The sequence below is a fragment of the Leuciscus leuciscus genome (assembly GCF_965113295.1).
Source record: "Leuciscus leuciscus genome assembly, chromosome: 7".
Lineage (NCBI taxonomy): Eukaryota > Metazoa > Chordata > Actinopteri > Cypriniformes > Leuciscidae > Leuciscus > Leuciscus leuciscus.
The window spans coordinates 1,651,747-1,667,307 of NC_138731.1; the positions used below are offsets into that span (position 1 = coordinate 1,651,747).

At 42.7% G+C, this 15,561-nt stretch overlaps 2 protein-coding genes across 4 annotated transcripts; one reads left to right on the top strand and one right to left on the bottom strand.

Moving 5' to 3' along the window:
* Nucleotides 1-2,881: 2,881 nt before the first annotated feature.
* Nucleotides 2,882-14,534, top strand: LOC309502190 (uncharacterized protein). The gene is made up of 2 exons (XM_082174466.1): nucleotides 2,882-2,919; nucleotides 13,430-14,534. The coding sequence occupies exon 2, from the start codon at nucleotides 13,441-13,443 to the stop codon at nucleotides 14,470-14,472; it is 1,032 nt and encodes a 343-aa protein (XP_082030592.1). The 5' UTR covers nucleotides 2,882-2,919; nucleotides 13,430-13,440; the 3' UTR covers nucleotides 14,473-14,534.
* On the bottom strand, nucleotides 3,962-5,937 carry LOC309503691 (uncharacterized protein). Of its 3 annotated transcripts, XM_082176451.1 has the most exons (3): nucleotides 5,769-5,937; nucleotides 5,421-5,717; nucleotides 3,962-4,835 (listed from the first exon to the last, which is right to left on the bottom strand). In XM_082176451.1, the coding sequence occupies exons 1-3, from the start codon at nucleotides 5,919-5,921 to the stop codon at nucleotides 4,287-4,289; spliced, it is 999 nt and encodes a 332-aa protein (XP_082032577.1). In that variant the 5' UTR covers nucleotides 5,922-5,937; the 3' UTR covers nucleotides 3,962-4,286. The 3 variants fall into 3 exon arrangements, 2 of the variants coding, with proteins under 2 accessions (XP_082032577.1, XP_082032576.1); XR_014207822.1 differs by having other exon boundaries at nucleotides 3,962-4,538; nucleotides 5,421-5,937; XM_082176450.1 differs by having other exon boundaries at nucleotides 5,421-5,937.
* Nucleotides 14,535-15,561: the final 1,027 nt, after the last annotated feature.

Below are 15,561 nucleotides of genomic sequence, written 5' to 3' on the forward strand. Positions count from 1 at the left end.
ATTGTATTATTATGGAAACACGTTCATGAACAATATAAGTTGTTACTTTGTAAAAGCTCAAAGCACAGTCGGTCAAAAAAGTACACTCAATTGTCTCAAGGTAATAAACAATTAAATGGCACTATGACGTTACCATAAAAGCCAAACAGGCTAATCCGCCGAAGAGTGGCGGGGGTTTAGCCTGTTTTATTGATCTGCTAACTAGTATATTCCAATAGCAATACATCCTAATTAAGCAGTAATTTGCTCAAAATTTGTGTCTAATTATCTAACTTATATATCAGCATTTTATATCACACTCAAGATATTTGAACTGTTTTAATCGAATAGCAAATCATTAAACTACATGTAGAGCAGATTTATTTAGTAGATTTTTTGAAAAAAGCCAACTGAGCATCCCGTTTGAGCCCTAGAGCAGACCGGAGATCTCTCCATTTATTGAAAGCCTTTCCTATGTTGACTCTCGTCTTATTCCGACGCCTGTCTGACTCCAATTTTGCCCTTTTGGTTGCACTAGAGACAAGTTTTCTTTTTTTTTATCTTGCGTGGAGTTTGCGTTGGTGTTTGAAATGAACTACAAGCCGGTCTCTTACAATCCATCTTCTACGGAGAATGCCGCCGAATACACAAACCTGCCAGACATAGCTATGTGAGCGTGCCGTGAACACGCATGACGTCACGCCCAGTCTAAAATTCCGGCCCGAATCCCTCTCATTTATTTTACTTTACAGGATTATAGAGACAATCTCAGTGATCAGAGAAGGGCTCATTCAGCCCATCAGGCAATTGTTTAAGCATGTATGGGTTAGAAAACGGGTATTTTTAACATGAAATGTTGCACAATGCACCTTTAAAACAACTTGAGAGTGAGTAAATGATGACAGAATTTGTATGGGTGAAATACCCCTTTAATGTTAATAAATGTATTATTGTTATCCTGTTACAGGTCCATCTGATCTGTTCATTTTATGTCTTATTACCACATTATACATATACCACTTAGTACTGTAAGACTGAGTATTAAAGTACAAATTAACAGCTGGCCACTCTTCTGGGTTAGATACTGTTACAATTAAAAACCGTAGAAGAGTAAAAATACATTGATGCAAGCAACACAGCTACAACTAATAAAATTGATGATGTCTTAGATTTATAGTCTGCGAATAATCAAGCATTGACAATAATCAGTCATATTGGCGACACTGAGGGCCCCATAAATGCTTGGCTGTGGTGAGGAGAAGATTAAGCAAATGGATTTCTGTGTCCTTGCTTCGTGATCTTTTCTTCAGATCAGTAAATGTATTGTTTTATTGCATGGTGTCTTTTTTTGTGAGAGCTCTTGTGTTCATTCTTATCAGGAATTTCTGTCTTGCTTAGTTGGGGACAGTTAATATTCAGCAATATTATTGATCTGACTGCACTATTGGATGAGAACTGAACTGAGCCGACGATGACATCACTGTTTTCTGTAGAACTGCTTTATAGATTAAATGATTAATGATCTTTACAACGGCACTGAATCAACACTGACCTGACTTCAGCTGAACAATGACACTATTGTCTTTAAGAGCTGCTGTACAGCTGAAATGAACTGTTTGCATCATTTAAGCATTTTCCTGTTATCACTGTAAAGCTGTTTTAAAAAGCGTTATATAAATATTCGCCATATGACTGAAACACTGTCTCATTTTGGTTTAGGATATTCATTTCAACGTTGGGTTAAAATCTTATATTTTAAATTGATAGCTAAAGTTAGAACTAACAATACAATGTAAAAGCATTTTATTATATTCAGAGACACGTGACAAGAATGCCCTTCGTCATCAATGCTCTTTAGAGCCTTTAGCAAATGCAGTCAGAAGTAACTCTATCATTAAGAGCATTAGATTGTGTAGATCGTGACCATCGGATTGTACGCAGGCGATACTACTCTTTTTCTCATAAAGCTTGAGAGATGTTTCAACGTTGCTCAAATCGATTAATAGTTTTGTATAGTTACCTGGCTATAAAATTAATAATAAAGTTCACCTTCACTTTATAAATGCAATCAGTGGCTTCAAATATTTGGGCATATTTATTACTCCCACAATTAACAGGTTAACTCCTGTCAATTACAATCTAGTAACAACAAGAGTCACTGAATCTGTAGACCGATGATCCTCTCGTTTAAACATTATAAAGAGGAACATTCTTCCCTAATTCCTGTATTTATTTTGCTCTATTCCACTTTCCCATCCTCTAGGCTTTTTCTCTAGTATGAACTGGAACAGGGGCAAATACCGCTAACACTTTATAATAACTGCACGCTATTAATCATTAGTTAAGCATTAGTAAACAGTTAATTCATCATTTATAAAGCATTAATAGACATTAATAAGCAGTTTATAAATACAGCTATAAATGCTTTATTCTTGATTTATAAGCATATCTATAATGTGTTTAATAATTGTATTTTCACACTTTATTAATGATCAATTTATCATTTCTAAATGAAGTATTGCATTATTTACAAACCAGTTATTTAGGAGTTGTCAGTGATTCATAAGATCACTTAGAAAGCTTAAGTAACTGTAGTAAATTCAGGTAGTTATAAAGCATTTACTGGTCAGTGAACTCTTTGTGTGAGTAAATTTACTACTAAATGCTTTATAACTACCTGAATTTACTACATTTACTTACTCTTACTAACTAATAATTAATAGCGTGCAGTTATTATAGAGTGTTACCCAAATATTGTACCTTTTCACATCAATGGACCGACTGTTAATAAATACCGAGCTGTTTCTGACAGATCTGACTGTGTGTGTGTTTGTCCAGCCCTCTGAAGAGCTTTATATAAGACAGAAATCTGTCAGACAAACATCTCTCAGACTCGATCCAGGAGAAGCTGCTCTTCAGACTCCGTCTACAGTCCAACAGGTTAGTATGTTTCTAATACTGAACACTTGTGGACTCATAGTTCATTTGAAGACCTGTAATATACATTAGAAAGGGAATATTTAAATAACAAGAAAATATAAAATACAGGGCTAAAAAGAAAACCTTGTCTAATTTCCAGAGTGTTGAAAAAATATTGGTAACTTGTTCATATCCATCTTCCTGTATTTTATATATATATAGCCATATTCAAATGATAGTCATTTATCATGGATTTTTCAACATTTACAGGGTCTGTGTTTTTCTCTCACCACCCATCTAAAAATTCCTTGTCGCCGGTTGAATAGTAAAACTATAGTAGGCTAATGTCAGGGTTATTTCTATGTAATTTCTATAAACATCTAAATACGTTCAAAATGCTAGTCTGCTTTTAAAACCAATCATCATGCTTCAGCAAAATCCAATCAAAATTCATCCAGTATTGCATTAAAGAGCATTGTTTGGAAAAGCAGTGCAATGTTAAAAGCAGCTCCTGTCAGAGAACAAGCAGAATTAATCCTATCTTCTGGTCTTCAGTGTAATGTATCATTAGTTGTCACATCCAAATTCAGGGGTGTGAAGTAACGAATTACAAATACTCACGTTACTGTAATTAAGTAGATTTTTCTTATCAGAAATTGTACTTTGAGTAGTTTAAAAATTGTGTACTTTTACTTGAGTACATTTTAAGTGATGTATCGGTACTTTTACTCCGCTATTTTCCTTCTGTTTGTGGTCATTACTCGTTACATGCTTGTTTTAATTTTATTTTTATCCATCAGCGTGATTGGATCGAGTAATCGGTCTTGTGACTGTCGTCAAATCAAATTCTGCATAAAAACTTAAACGCCAACTGCTGTTAATCATGGCTGAGGTACATTTCACATTTCTGCTTATTAAATGATCTTTATATAGGCTAGCCTATCTACAGGTCCTGACATTGTCACGATCCACACTTGGGAAGAAGGGAAAGATCCAAGGGTGCAGAATGAAATGTTTAATAGGGAAATCCGTTACTCAAAATCCAGTCCAGGCAATAGTCGATATCATAATCCATCCAAAACAAGAACATAAACAGGAACACAGAAGAAACAGAAGTGGTGTGATAAATACACAAGGACTCCGTGACACATACTAAAACAGACAGGGTATATATACACAGGGAACACAAGCTAAACAAGATAACAAGGGGGCGTGGTAAACTGAAACACCTGTGAAGACTAATCAACATAACGGGGAACAACTGAACATGACAAGACACATGGCAGGATCACATGACAAGCAGGGAATAATATGACAGACACTAACAAGGAACAAGACAAAACCCACACCGTGACATAACCTCCCCTCTACGGAGCGGCTACCAGACGCTACAAGACGTGACAGACCAAACAAAAATCCAGGCGGGAGGTGGAGTGGTGGAGGATCAGGGGGAGGGAAGGGGGGCCAGGTCCATGGAGGGAAACGGGGACAGGGAGTGACAGTTCATCTGGCGGCCAGGGCGGAGCAGACAGACCATCGGGCGGCCAGGGCAGAGCAGACAGTCCATCGGGCGGCCAGGGCGGAGACTTTCCCTCGGGCGGCCAGGGCGGAGACTTTCCCTCGGGCGGCCAGGGCGGAGACTTTCCCTCGGGCGGCCAGGGCGGAGACTTTCCCTCGGGCGGCCAGGGCGGAGACTTTCCCTCGGGCGGCCAGGGCGGAGACCTTCCCTCGGGCGGCCAGGGCGGAGACCTTCCCTCGGGCGGCCAGGGCGGAGACCTTCCCTCGGGCGGCCAGGGCGGAGACCTTCCCTCGGGCGGCCAGGGAACAGACACCACCGGCTCAGGAACAGACACCTCCGGTTCAGACACCACCGGTTCAGGAACGGATTCCACCGGCCCAGGAAAAGACACCACCGGCTCAGGAACTGACACCACCGGCTCGGGAACAGGCACCAGCTCAGGAACAGGCACCGGCTCGGGAACAGGCACCGGCTCAGGAACAGGCACCGGCTCGGGAACAGGCACCACCGGCTCCGACACCACCGGCTCGGGAACAGACACCACCGGCCCGGGAACAGACACCACCGGTTCAGACACCACCGGCTCGGGAACAGGCACCGGCTCGGGAACAGGCACCGGCTCGGGAACCGACACCACCGGCTCGGGAACAGGCACCACCGGCTCCGACACCACCGGCTCGGGAACAGACACCACCGGTTCGGGAACAGATACCACCGGCCCGGGAACAGGCACCACCGGCTCCGACACCACCGGCTCGGGAACAGACACCACCGGTTCGGGAACAGACACCACCGGCTCAGACACCACCGGCTCGGGAACAGGCACCGGCTCGGGAACCGACACCACCGGCTCGGGAACAGGCACCACCGGCTCCGACACCACCGGCTCGGGAACAGGCACCACCGGTTCGGGAACAGATACCACCGGCCCGGGAACAGACACCACCGGCTCGGGAACAGGCACCGGCTCGGGAACCGACACCACCGGCTCGGGAACAGACACCACCGGCTCTGGCACCACCGACTCAGGCACTGGAACTGGCACCACCGACTCAGGCACTGGAACTGGCACCACCGGAACTGGCACTGGAACTGGCGCCACCGGCTCAGGCACTGGAACTGGCGCCACCGGCTCAGGCACTGGAACTGGCGCCACCGGCTCAGGCACTGGAACTGGCGCCACCGGCTCAGGCACTGGAACTGGCGCCACCGGCTCAGGCACTGGAACAGACGCCACCGGCTCAGGCTCAGGAACAGACGCCACCGGCTCAGGCTCAGGAACAGACGCCACCGGCTCAGGCTCAGGAACAGACGCCACTGGCTCAGGCTCAGGAACAGACACAGGCTCGACGGTGGCCATCTTGTCAGGGGACACAGGCTCGGCAGGCGTGACGTGAACAGGCTCGGCGGCGGCCATCTTGTCCGAAGACACAGGCTCGGCAGGCGTGACGTGAACAGGCTCGGCGGCGGCCATCTTGTCCGAAGACACAGGCTCGGCAGGCATGACGTGAACAGGCTCAGCGGCGGCCATCTTGTCCGAAGACACAGGCTCGGCAGGCGTGCTGTGGACAGTCTTGGCACTCTCCAGGATCTGATGTAGTCTTTCAAAGTAATCCAACAGAGTTTCAGCTGCTCTGTCTATCTCAGACTGCACGGGGACCTCCGAGACTGGGACCACCGGAACTCGGACCACCGGACTCGGGACCACTGGAACTGGGACCCCCGGCACTGGGACCCCCGGCACTGGGACCCCCGGCACTGGGACCACCGGAACAGAGACCACCTTACTCGGGACCCCCGGCACTGGGACCCCCGGCACTGGGACCACCGGAACAGAGACCACCTTACTCGGGACCACCGGACTCGGGACCACCGGCCTCGGGACCACCGGCCTCGGGATCACTGGAACTGGGACCACCGGAACTGGGCTGGAAACCACCAACCCAGGGTCGAAGAGGGGCCAGAGTGGAGAGTGGTGTTGGTCTTTCTCTCGTCCACCTCCTCTACTGCGGCCTCCACGGGTCCCGCGAAAAATGACCAATCGGGTCCCCTCAAAACCTTGCCCCCTCTCCCGCTCGGTGGCTGGGGAAGAGGCACTGGTAAACATACTGCTGGATCTTGACATGACGGAGTCCTTCTGTCACGATCCACACTTGGGAAGAAGGGAAAGATCCAAGGTAGTGATGTGACATTTGAACCGAGGCGTCGGAGCTTGTGTCGAGAAAAAATGGGCGTGCCAGATGAAGCCGCGATTCGAGGCTTGTGTTGTTAACGTGAAAATCACGTGACTGATGACAAACGAGGCCTCGGTTTGTGTGGATACGTCATCGGTTCGGTCTGAGTGTCGCTTCTGGATAAAAGGCGGTTCGAAACTCGCGCCACCTTGTGGGTGTTGTCAGTAGTAGTAAAAGCAGTTGTAGTAGTGTTAAAGAGTCAGAGAGTTAGAGAACTATCATTGTTATGGCTGTATATTATTACATTATCAGGTTAGAATAGTTATAGTATATTGTTATTATTAATTATAGTAGGCTTAGCTATATTATAGTCTTGTTATATTAATTAGCCTAGATAAGATTATTTGGATTGCTCTGGATTCTTTTATTTGGATTGTCCTTTTGGATTTGTTTGCTTTTTGTGACTCTTCCTTTTTCCTGGAAATTGGAGCCAGCAAGAAAGAGGGAATCCTCCCCTGTCTGGGCTCAACAGAAGCATCAGTATCCTCATTTATACCAGCTGGCACTGGCATTTTTTAAATAAGTGTGTTACCCCAACACACTTGAAATAATTCTGTTTCTCAATAAAAATCGATTGTAATCCTTCCTTCCAGACTATTCTGTTGCAGTTTACTTTATTACACTCCCTCCAACATAAGCACTGCACTCAACACAGTGTCACTGTTGTTGTTCATACTGTCACTATCCAAACAATTAATGAATATTTAATTAACTGTGTGTGTGACTCTGCACAAGTAAATTCAGACAGAGAAAGATACATATTTTATATTATACACAGTAATGGACAAATGTCTGCTCATGTCTTTTTATTATTGCAAATGAAAGGTTACATACATCAACCGCGAGTACAAAATAAATAAATGCATATTTTTATTTATACAAATATTTTTCTAAAATATATATATTTTTCTAAAAAATATATTGTGTATAAAATTGGGGTGTCCATGTATAAAAAGCGAGCTCCTTGACAAAAAAGCCAATAGACATATTATACTGTTTATTACGGTTTTTCCAATCAGATGAAACCTAATTCATGATGATTACTGCCAGAGAATTTAATGACAGTGTAATTGAAGGTTAGAATGTCAAATCATTTAACATTTGATTCCATGTATAAAATGGTGTGATTTATAAATGTAACCTCTAAAATGATTCAGAATGTCACTTGTGTAAGCCAGTGACACTGGTTCAGAATGAATGAATTTGTCTGCTATTTCTTTGCACAGTAGCTAGGTGTCACTAGTGAGCAATGCTGAATGAAGCTTCGAGTAATGAACCTTTGGCTGAAGCAATGGGCTGCGAGGTATCAGTGGTTCAGGAAGCCTCATTTTGCCATCACTAATCCAAGGGTGCAGTATGAAATGTTTAATAGGGAAATCCGTTACTCAAAATCCAGTCCAGGCAATAGTCGATATCATAATCCATCCAAAACAAGAACATAAACAGGAACACAGAAGAAACAGAAGTGGTGTGATAAATACACAAGGACACATACTAAAACAGACAGGGTATATATACACAGGGAACACAAGCTAAACAAGATAACAAGGGGGCGTGGTAAACTGAAACACCTGTGAAGACTAATCAACATAACGGGGAACAACTGAACATGACAAGACACATGGCAGGATCACATGACAAGCAGGGAATAATATGACAGACACTAACAAGGAACAAGACAAAACCCACACCGTGACAGACATTTGCTGTGGGGCTGGGGGTATGGCATACAGTTTTAACTCCTTAAAGTCCCACTTTCATAATGCAGTGAATTCCCGCTCCCATTTACTTCATAATATATATATAGAGAGACGCGTGATCTGTGCGCTGCTGTCTCTCTCTCGCGCTCTTCATGCAGCATCACTTGGAGAAGTCGGCAGCTCGTTGACTCTTGAGAAGTTTAGTATGAGCGTGCTGTGAAGGTGCGTTGGGGACACTCTAAAATGCTTAATGTGGAAAAACACCTTCTGTACTGAAATTGGAGGAGATTCAGTATGCAGTGCACCTTAAGAGCAATTGCATTTACGTACTGCATTTCTGTCAGTGTGTTACTACAGCTCGTTAATAAACAACGTTCGAAATCCACCTATGGGAAGGGCATCCGTACCTGACCTCTGCAGAAGCATCCAATTGCACCAAGTCTAGCAAGACAGGCAGAAGCGAGCAGCCAATGCCCGGTAAGGCCCCACCCCCTTACCTGAGGGCATATAAAGCCTGCATGCGCTACTGGTCATCTCTAGGCTTGACTACTGCAATGCCCTTCTGGCTGGACTCCCAGCATGTGCGACCAAATCCCTACAGATGATCCAGAATGCTGCAGCTCGTCTTGTCTTCAACGAGCCCAAGAGGGCCCACGTCACTCCTCTGTTCATCTCTCTGCACTGGCTACCTCTAGCTGCTCGCATCAAGTTCAAGGCACTGACGCTTGCTTACAGAACTATCACAGGCTCAGCTCCCTCCTACTTTCACTCACTCCTACGAGTCTACATCCCTACCAGACACCTACGATCGGTCAACGAGCGACGTCTCGTGGTTCCATCACAGAAAGCCACAAAATCACTTTCCAGAACATTCTCATTTACAGTTCCATGCTGGTGGAACGCTCTCCCCACCCTCATCCGGAATGCAGAATCCCTGACAAGATTTAAAAAACAGCTGAAAACCAATCTCTTCCGTGAGCACTTAACCTTATAGAAAAAAAAAAAAAAAAATCCTTTCCCTTTGAAACATCACTTATCAGGCTTAGGCTACTCTGAATAATACCTGAACTTCGTATTTTGAGCACTTCCTGCGTTGTTGTTGCTTTTGCCTCTTTATGATGACTCGCTGAACTTAGTCCTAATTTGTAAGTCGCTTTGGATAAGGGCGTCTGCTAAATGACTAAATGTAAAAATGTAAATGTACTGTTCTCCAGCTGACATTAGCTTCTCGCGATCTCTGCACTGACACAGTTCGGTTGGATTTATGCTGCTCACCTTTCATGCCTACAGGAGGACAAATTAGCCTCCAGATTAGCCTCTGTCAGGTGTGACCGTTGTTTTTGTTGTTTACATAGTTTAGCTGTGTTTGCTTCTGACCTGCCCAAGCTCTCTCATCGTCTCACCTGTTTCCCTTTCCACGGCTGCCCGCCACGGATTTTTCGGAGGTTTTACCAGTTTGTCGCTTTCTAAATCTGCCGCTTCTCCCAGGAACAGCCTATCACGGGCCTGCCCAGCCGCGTGTGGTGCACTCATTTCCGCAAAGCTTGGTCTGCTTTGGCCTTAAGCACGCGGAAGAGGCTTTGGAGAACCCGGAGAACTGCAGTCATTGCCTGATGCTGCCGAAAAAACTCCTGCGACGCCGCCGCTAAAGGACGTGGACGCGCCCCTCGGGGTAGATCAACTCATCCCTCCATACTGGCATTTTCCCTACTGCATTCAATCAGGCTCGGGTAACTCCACTGCTTAAAAAACCAACATCAAACACATCACTTGTAGAGATTTACCGACCTGTCTCTCTCCTACCATTCATAGTGAAAACACTTAAACGAGTTGCTTTCAACCAAGTAACACCCTTCTTGTCTCTGAACAACCAGCTGGATGTCAACCAATCCGGCTTCAAGAAAGGGCATTCAACTGAGACTGCATTGCTGTCGGTCACAGAAGCCCTACGGATCGCAAAAGCTGCTTCCAAATCCTCAGTTCTCATTCTCCTGGATCTGTCTGCTGCCTTCCACACTGTGAATCATCAGATCCTTATGTCTACCCTCTCATCACTCGCATCAAGTTCAAGGCATTGACGCTTGCTTACAGATCTAGCACAGGGTCAGCTCCCTCCTATTTTCACTCACTCCTACAAGTCTACATCCCTACCAGAAGCCTACGATCGGTCAACGAGCAACGGTTCGTTGTTCCATCACAGAGAGCCACAAAATCACTTTACAGAACATTCTCATTCACAGTTCCATGCTGGTGAAATGCTCTCCCCACCCTCATGCAGAATTCTTTCCTTTTCCTTTAATCCTTCCTTTCGGGCTTATGCTACTCTGAACAATGCCTGAACTTCGTATTTTGAGCACTTCTTACATTGTTTTTGCCTCTTCACGATGACTCGCTTAATTAGTAACCTATAGTAACCTATAGTTTTTTTTGATTGATCCGTTTCATACAATCCGCCTTCATTTAGCAAGTGCACTTGCGGCAAAAAAAAAAATTCAAGTGACTTTTTTTTTTTATTCCATTCAGTTGTGGGTGCTGCTGATAAAAAAGCTTTGCTGAGACTACAAAGAGACATGCGTTTGTGTGTGTGTATCTTTTGAAATAGTTTCCCGGGAAATACTTCCCTATTTAATGCACAATTTTCCTTATAAATATATTATCAGCATAACATTGAGTAAATGTAGCCATGTAAGGGAATAATGATCATTTTTTACACATAATTTTAAATGTATTTAAAAAAAAAAAAAAAAAAATGGTGATGAGTGTACTGAGTATACCTCTATCATCTTCTCATCTCTGTGCTAGTCGTTCCGTGTTGTTTAGATGCATTTTAAAAAGATGGATGATAGAGATTCTTCAATCTTACTGACAAATAACAAAAGATAATGTGAATTACAGTATGTACAATGTTTTCTAAATGTATTAATTGTAACAGTGTTTATTATAAGGGGGTAGAATCTGCAGCTCAGTATTCACTACTCATGAGTACTTTATATAAGCTTCTTTTTTACTCTTACTCAAGTAGTTTTTTGGACAAGTACTTTTTTATTCTATTCACATAAATTTTTTGGGGAATGTAATGGAACTCTTTCCACCACTGTCGGGTACATAAACATGCAAATAATTGGTATCAGTTATACAAAATCAATATCGGCCGATCTCTAGCCTAGACACGACCACAACGCATCCCTGAAGTGTCAGCAGAGATTGTGTCTACTAGACTCTCCCCTGTGAAGGCCTCATCGACACGACAGCCATCTCTAGCCTAGACAAGACCACAACGCATCCCTGAAGTGTCAGCAGAGATTGTGTCTACTAGACTCTCTCCTGTGAAGGCCTCATCGACACGACAGCCATCGGCACTGATCCTCAACAAACTCGTCTCCATACCGGCGTGACTCCGATCTTAAACCAGATGGAACTGGATAATATTCTGAGTGTTCCAATCAAATCTGACCTCTGACCTGTAATGCTGCCTGAATCATAATCATATGACAACGTTATCAAAATGATTCCCGTTCACACGGATCTGCTGTAACCACTAAAAACGCTGTATTATGCATGCCGGACAGGTAATTGGCGATGTCACTTTGTAAAGAAAGACTACATGCCCGTGCACATACGCATTCAAACGCGCATGCCTATAGAATAAACACGTAATACGCATGTACACCCTGTCACCATTCTCACAGATTCATGTTTTTGAAGTTTACACAGATGATAACAGTTTCGTTTTCAAAAACTTGCACTTTGAAACCCATTTCATAGTTTGCGTTCTCAGGCCACCAAAACGCTTTGTCGTGTTAATGAACGGCCAGAACGCATAAAACATTTTCAGTTTTCAGTTGAAAACGGTGTAGTGTAAATTGCCCTTTAATTAATAACTAATGATTTTTACAACGGAAATGAATCAATGCTGAACTTAGCCTACTTTAACTGAACAATGACTTTCTTCTAGATCTGCTGTACGGCCAGAACAGTTTTGTTGCATTTATTTCCTGTTATCTCTGTAAAGCTGCTTTGAAACAATCTATTACAAATCTATTGTAAAAAGCGCTATAAAGGTGACTTGACTAGTGTTATCATGTTTCAAAGATCTTCATCGCAGGCAAACAATAGGATGCATTTGCAGATTTGCTTCACTTTGACTGTAGGTCCACTGCCACTTTATCCAACGCTCTTGATGTTCTTACATTTCCTGTTATGACTCTGATTGAGGAACTGCTTCAGACAATTCAGTGTGTGCAGGAAACTGAACAAATAATTAAAACTGATTTGCGAACCAATTTAGACAGTTTTTCCAACTTCTCCAACTTTGATCAAGTCTTTGAACAAAACAATCCAAAAGAGTGATTCATTTGTGAATGGGGCATCGCTCATAAAGAGGACAGTGCGCTTGGAATAAACTATGCATGTCATAACATGTATTGAATTAAAATATAGTAACAAGAGGAACACCGCCCAGCATAACGAAGGAAAAGTACAGTTTTTTTCATTAGAAATGTACTTGAGTCAAAGGATTAGTTCACCCAAAAAAGAAAATTCTGTCATTAATTACTCACCCTCATGTCGTTCCAAACCCGTAAGACCTTTGTTCATCTTCGGAACACATATTGAGATATTTTTGATGAAATCTGCAGTAAACCCCTCCATTGTCAGCAATTTAACTACCACAACTTTATTCAACCATTTCTTCTGTTCTGACGTAGAACTCAGAAGTACTGCACTGTTTACACTAAGCGAACAGCAGTGTAATCTGTCAAAATGACGGACAGCCTTCAGATATTTCCATCACTGCTAAAAAAATTCTGTCAATGACATAACATTTTCAGTAAACACGGCCTCTGGTTTGGACACACATTAATAACACTTTATTTATTAGAGGTACATTTTGAAATAAATGTCTTTTCTGAATTTTCATTGAAATAAAAGCTCAGGCTTAGATCATGAGTTATCTTTCATTTTTCCTCCCTCATATATAAAGCTGTTTTGGTAATTAGTGAGCTTAATCTATAGAAGGACTAAAATAACAGCATTCATCTGGTGTGGAGATTGAATGTTTGGTTTATTCTGTGTTGCAGGTTCAGGCACGATGAACGGCATTATTCCCAAGAGCAAAGCAAAAGGCACTGACTTCTGTGGAGTGGGCAAATACTATTATATAATCCGTTCTGATCTCGGCTGCTTTATGCAGTCAAGCAATTTCAATAAAGGTTCAGAGATCTCTATTTTCAGTCTGCACCCTGCCTGCCAAAATGGAGACCATTACTTTGGTAGTGGAGATGGCTACTTTTACGTCATCAAGGGCAGTTCCTACCGTAGAGTCAAGAACCTGGAGACAGACAGCGATGGTGTAGTTTTCAGCCTTCATCCCAACTGCCAGGGTGGAGACCACTACCTCTCAGCCTTTGGCAAGTTTTACATCATCTTCCAAGAAAAGGGCACTTATCGAAGAACAACAAACCTGAATTACGACTCGGATGCTGTAGAATACGACCTGCATCCCAACTGCAGAAACGGCCTCTATTACTGGGGCCTGCCAGACCACTACTACTTCCTAAAGCCAGTCTCAGATTGGGGAGTTGAGTACTACAAAGGGACCAACTTCAACAAAGATGAGCGCACTGCTGTCTATTCTGTTCATCCTGATGTTGTTAACTTCCTTCCTGGTGGACTGTCAGTAACTATAGGCCCATCCTTTGGCATTTGGGAGAATATTAAAACTATAACAAATGACAGCAATACACCAGTGACATGGCAAAATAAAATCAATAAAAAGGTTGGATACAATAAGGAGAAGATGTCCCAGATCACACACAACTGGAAGATATCCGCGTCAGCCTCAGCTGAAACTGGAGGGCTTGCAAAGTTAATTGCGAAGGCTCAGTTCTCCTTTTCTGCAGAATATGGAGGTTCAAAAGTCAACACTGAAAACGAAAGCTGGAACGAATTGACTGAAGTGGAAGAACAACTCACAGTTGAGCTGAAGCCAAATGAGTCTGTATATCTGTGGCAGTACAAACTGGGTATCGGTAAAGAACAAGTGTTGTTCTGCCGTGATTTAAAGATTGACGATGTGCCAAACCCTCCGACTGAAGTCCCACTGCCACCCGCTCAATCATGAAAACATATCAGGAGGGTTTAACTCCAAAGATAACCAAGTGCTTCAGTTAAATACCTTAATTATAACTTCTCAAGTCATTTAAATATCTGAATGCATCGCTAAAATCGGGCTGAAATTTTTTCATATTGTTCAGTTACACTCAATGTAACTACCAATTACAATACTATCCATTATGGTATTATTGAGAGTTTATTATTAAAAGAAACTGACAGAAATCTACTTTAAATTGCATGAAATTTCTTCTTAAAATATCACACATGTAACCTAACCTCAAATCTTTCAGTATGGTGGCTAAATCAGGCTTTGGGACATTTTTACTAGAGTAAAATGGGTGCTCAGTCTATATTACTGTAGATCATAAGCCCTATTTGGACGGTAATTGTTTCTCATGTGGACGTCTGTAAAAATAAATTTGCATGGCACCTCAGTGATAAAACTCATGCATTCGGATGACGATTTATTCACGTTTGAGGAGCAATTTTTGAGGGGGCGCGTGCTGCTCACGCGGTCGATTGCATGATTGTCTGCGTATCTATAGCACGAATTTTATTTCTCGTACCATTTATACGCCAAAAATAGTTTTTGCGTGCATATGATATGCACTTTATGGCGTGTAATACGCACTCACTCCTCACCCCTAATCCTACCCAAGGGGTTTACAGTGTGAATTATTTGCACGCAAAAACTATTTTTGTTGTATAAATGGCACGAGAAATAAAACTCATGCTATATATACGCTCTTTCATGAGATCGATTGTCTGCTGTGAATAAAATGTTGCATACTTGGAATAATGAGAATAAATACATATTTAATGTAATAATAATATCATATTTATTATTTGATTATTTAAATAGGCAACCCGGTTTAAAAATAGGAAGATAGATATGCTATATAGTTGAAATGGTTATCTGTCTTGCAATTTATTTCAAAATTAAGTCATTTTAAAAAAAATTGGAAATTAGCGCAAATAAGTTAATGCAGCTTCTTGTTTACAGTACACGAGGTAAGCACAAAGCTACTTGGTTTATTTTTTATGTAATTGTATATAATATGCATATGGGGAACGTTAGATTAATTAGCTGCGCAGT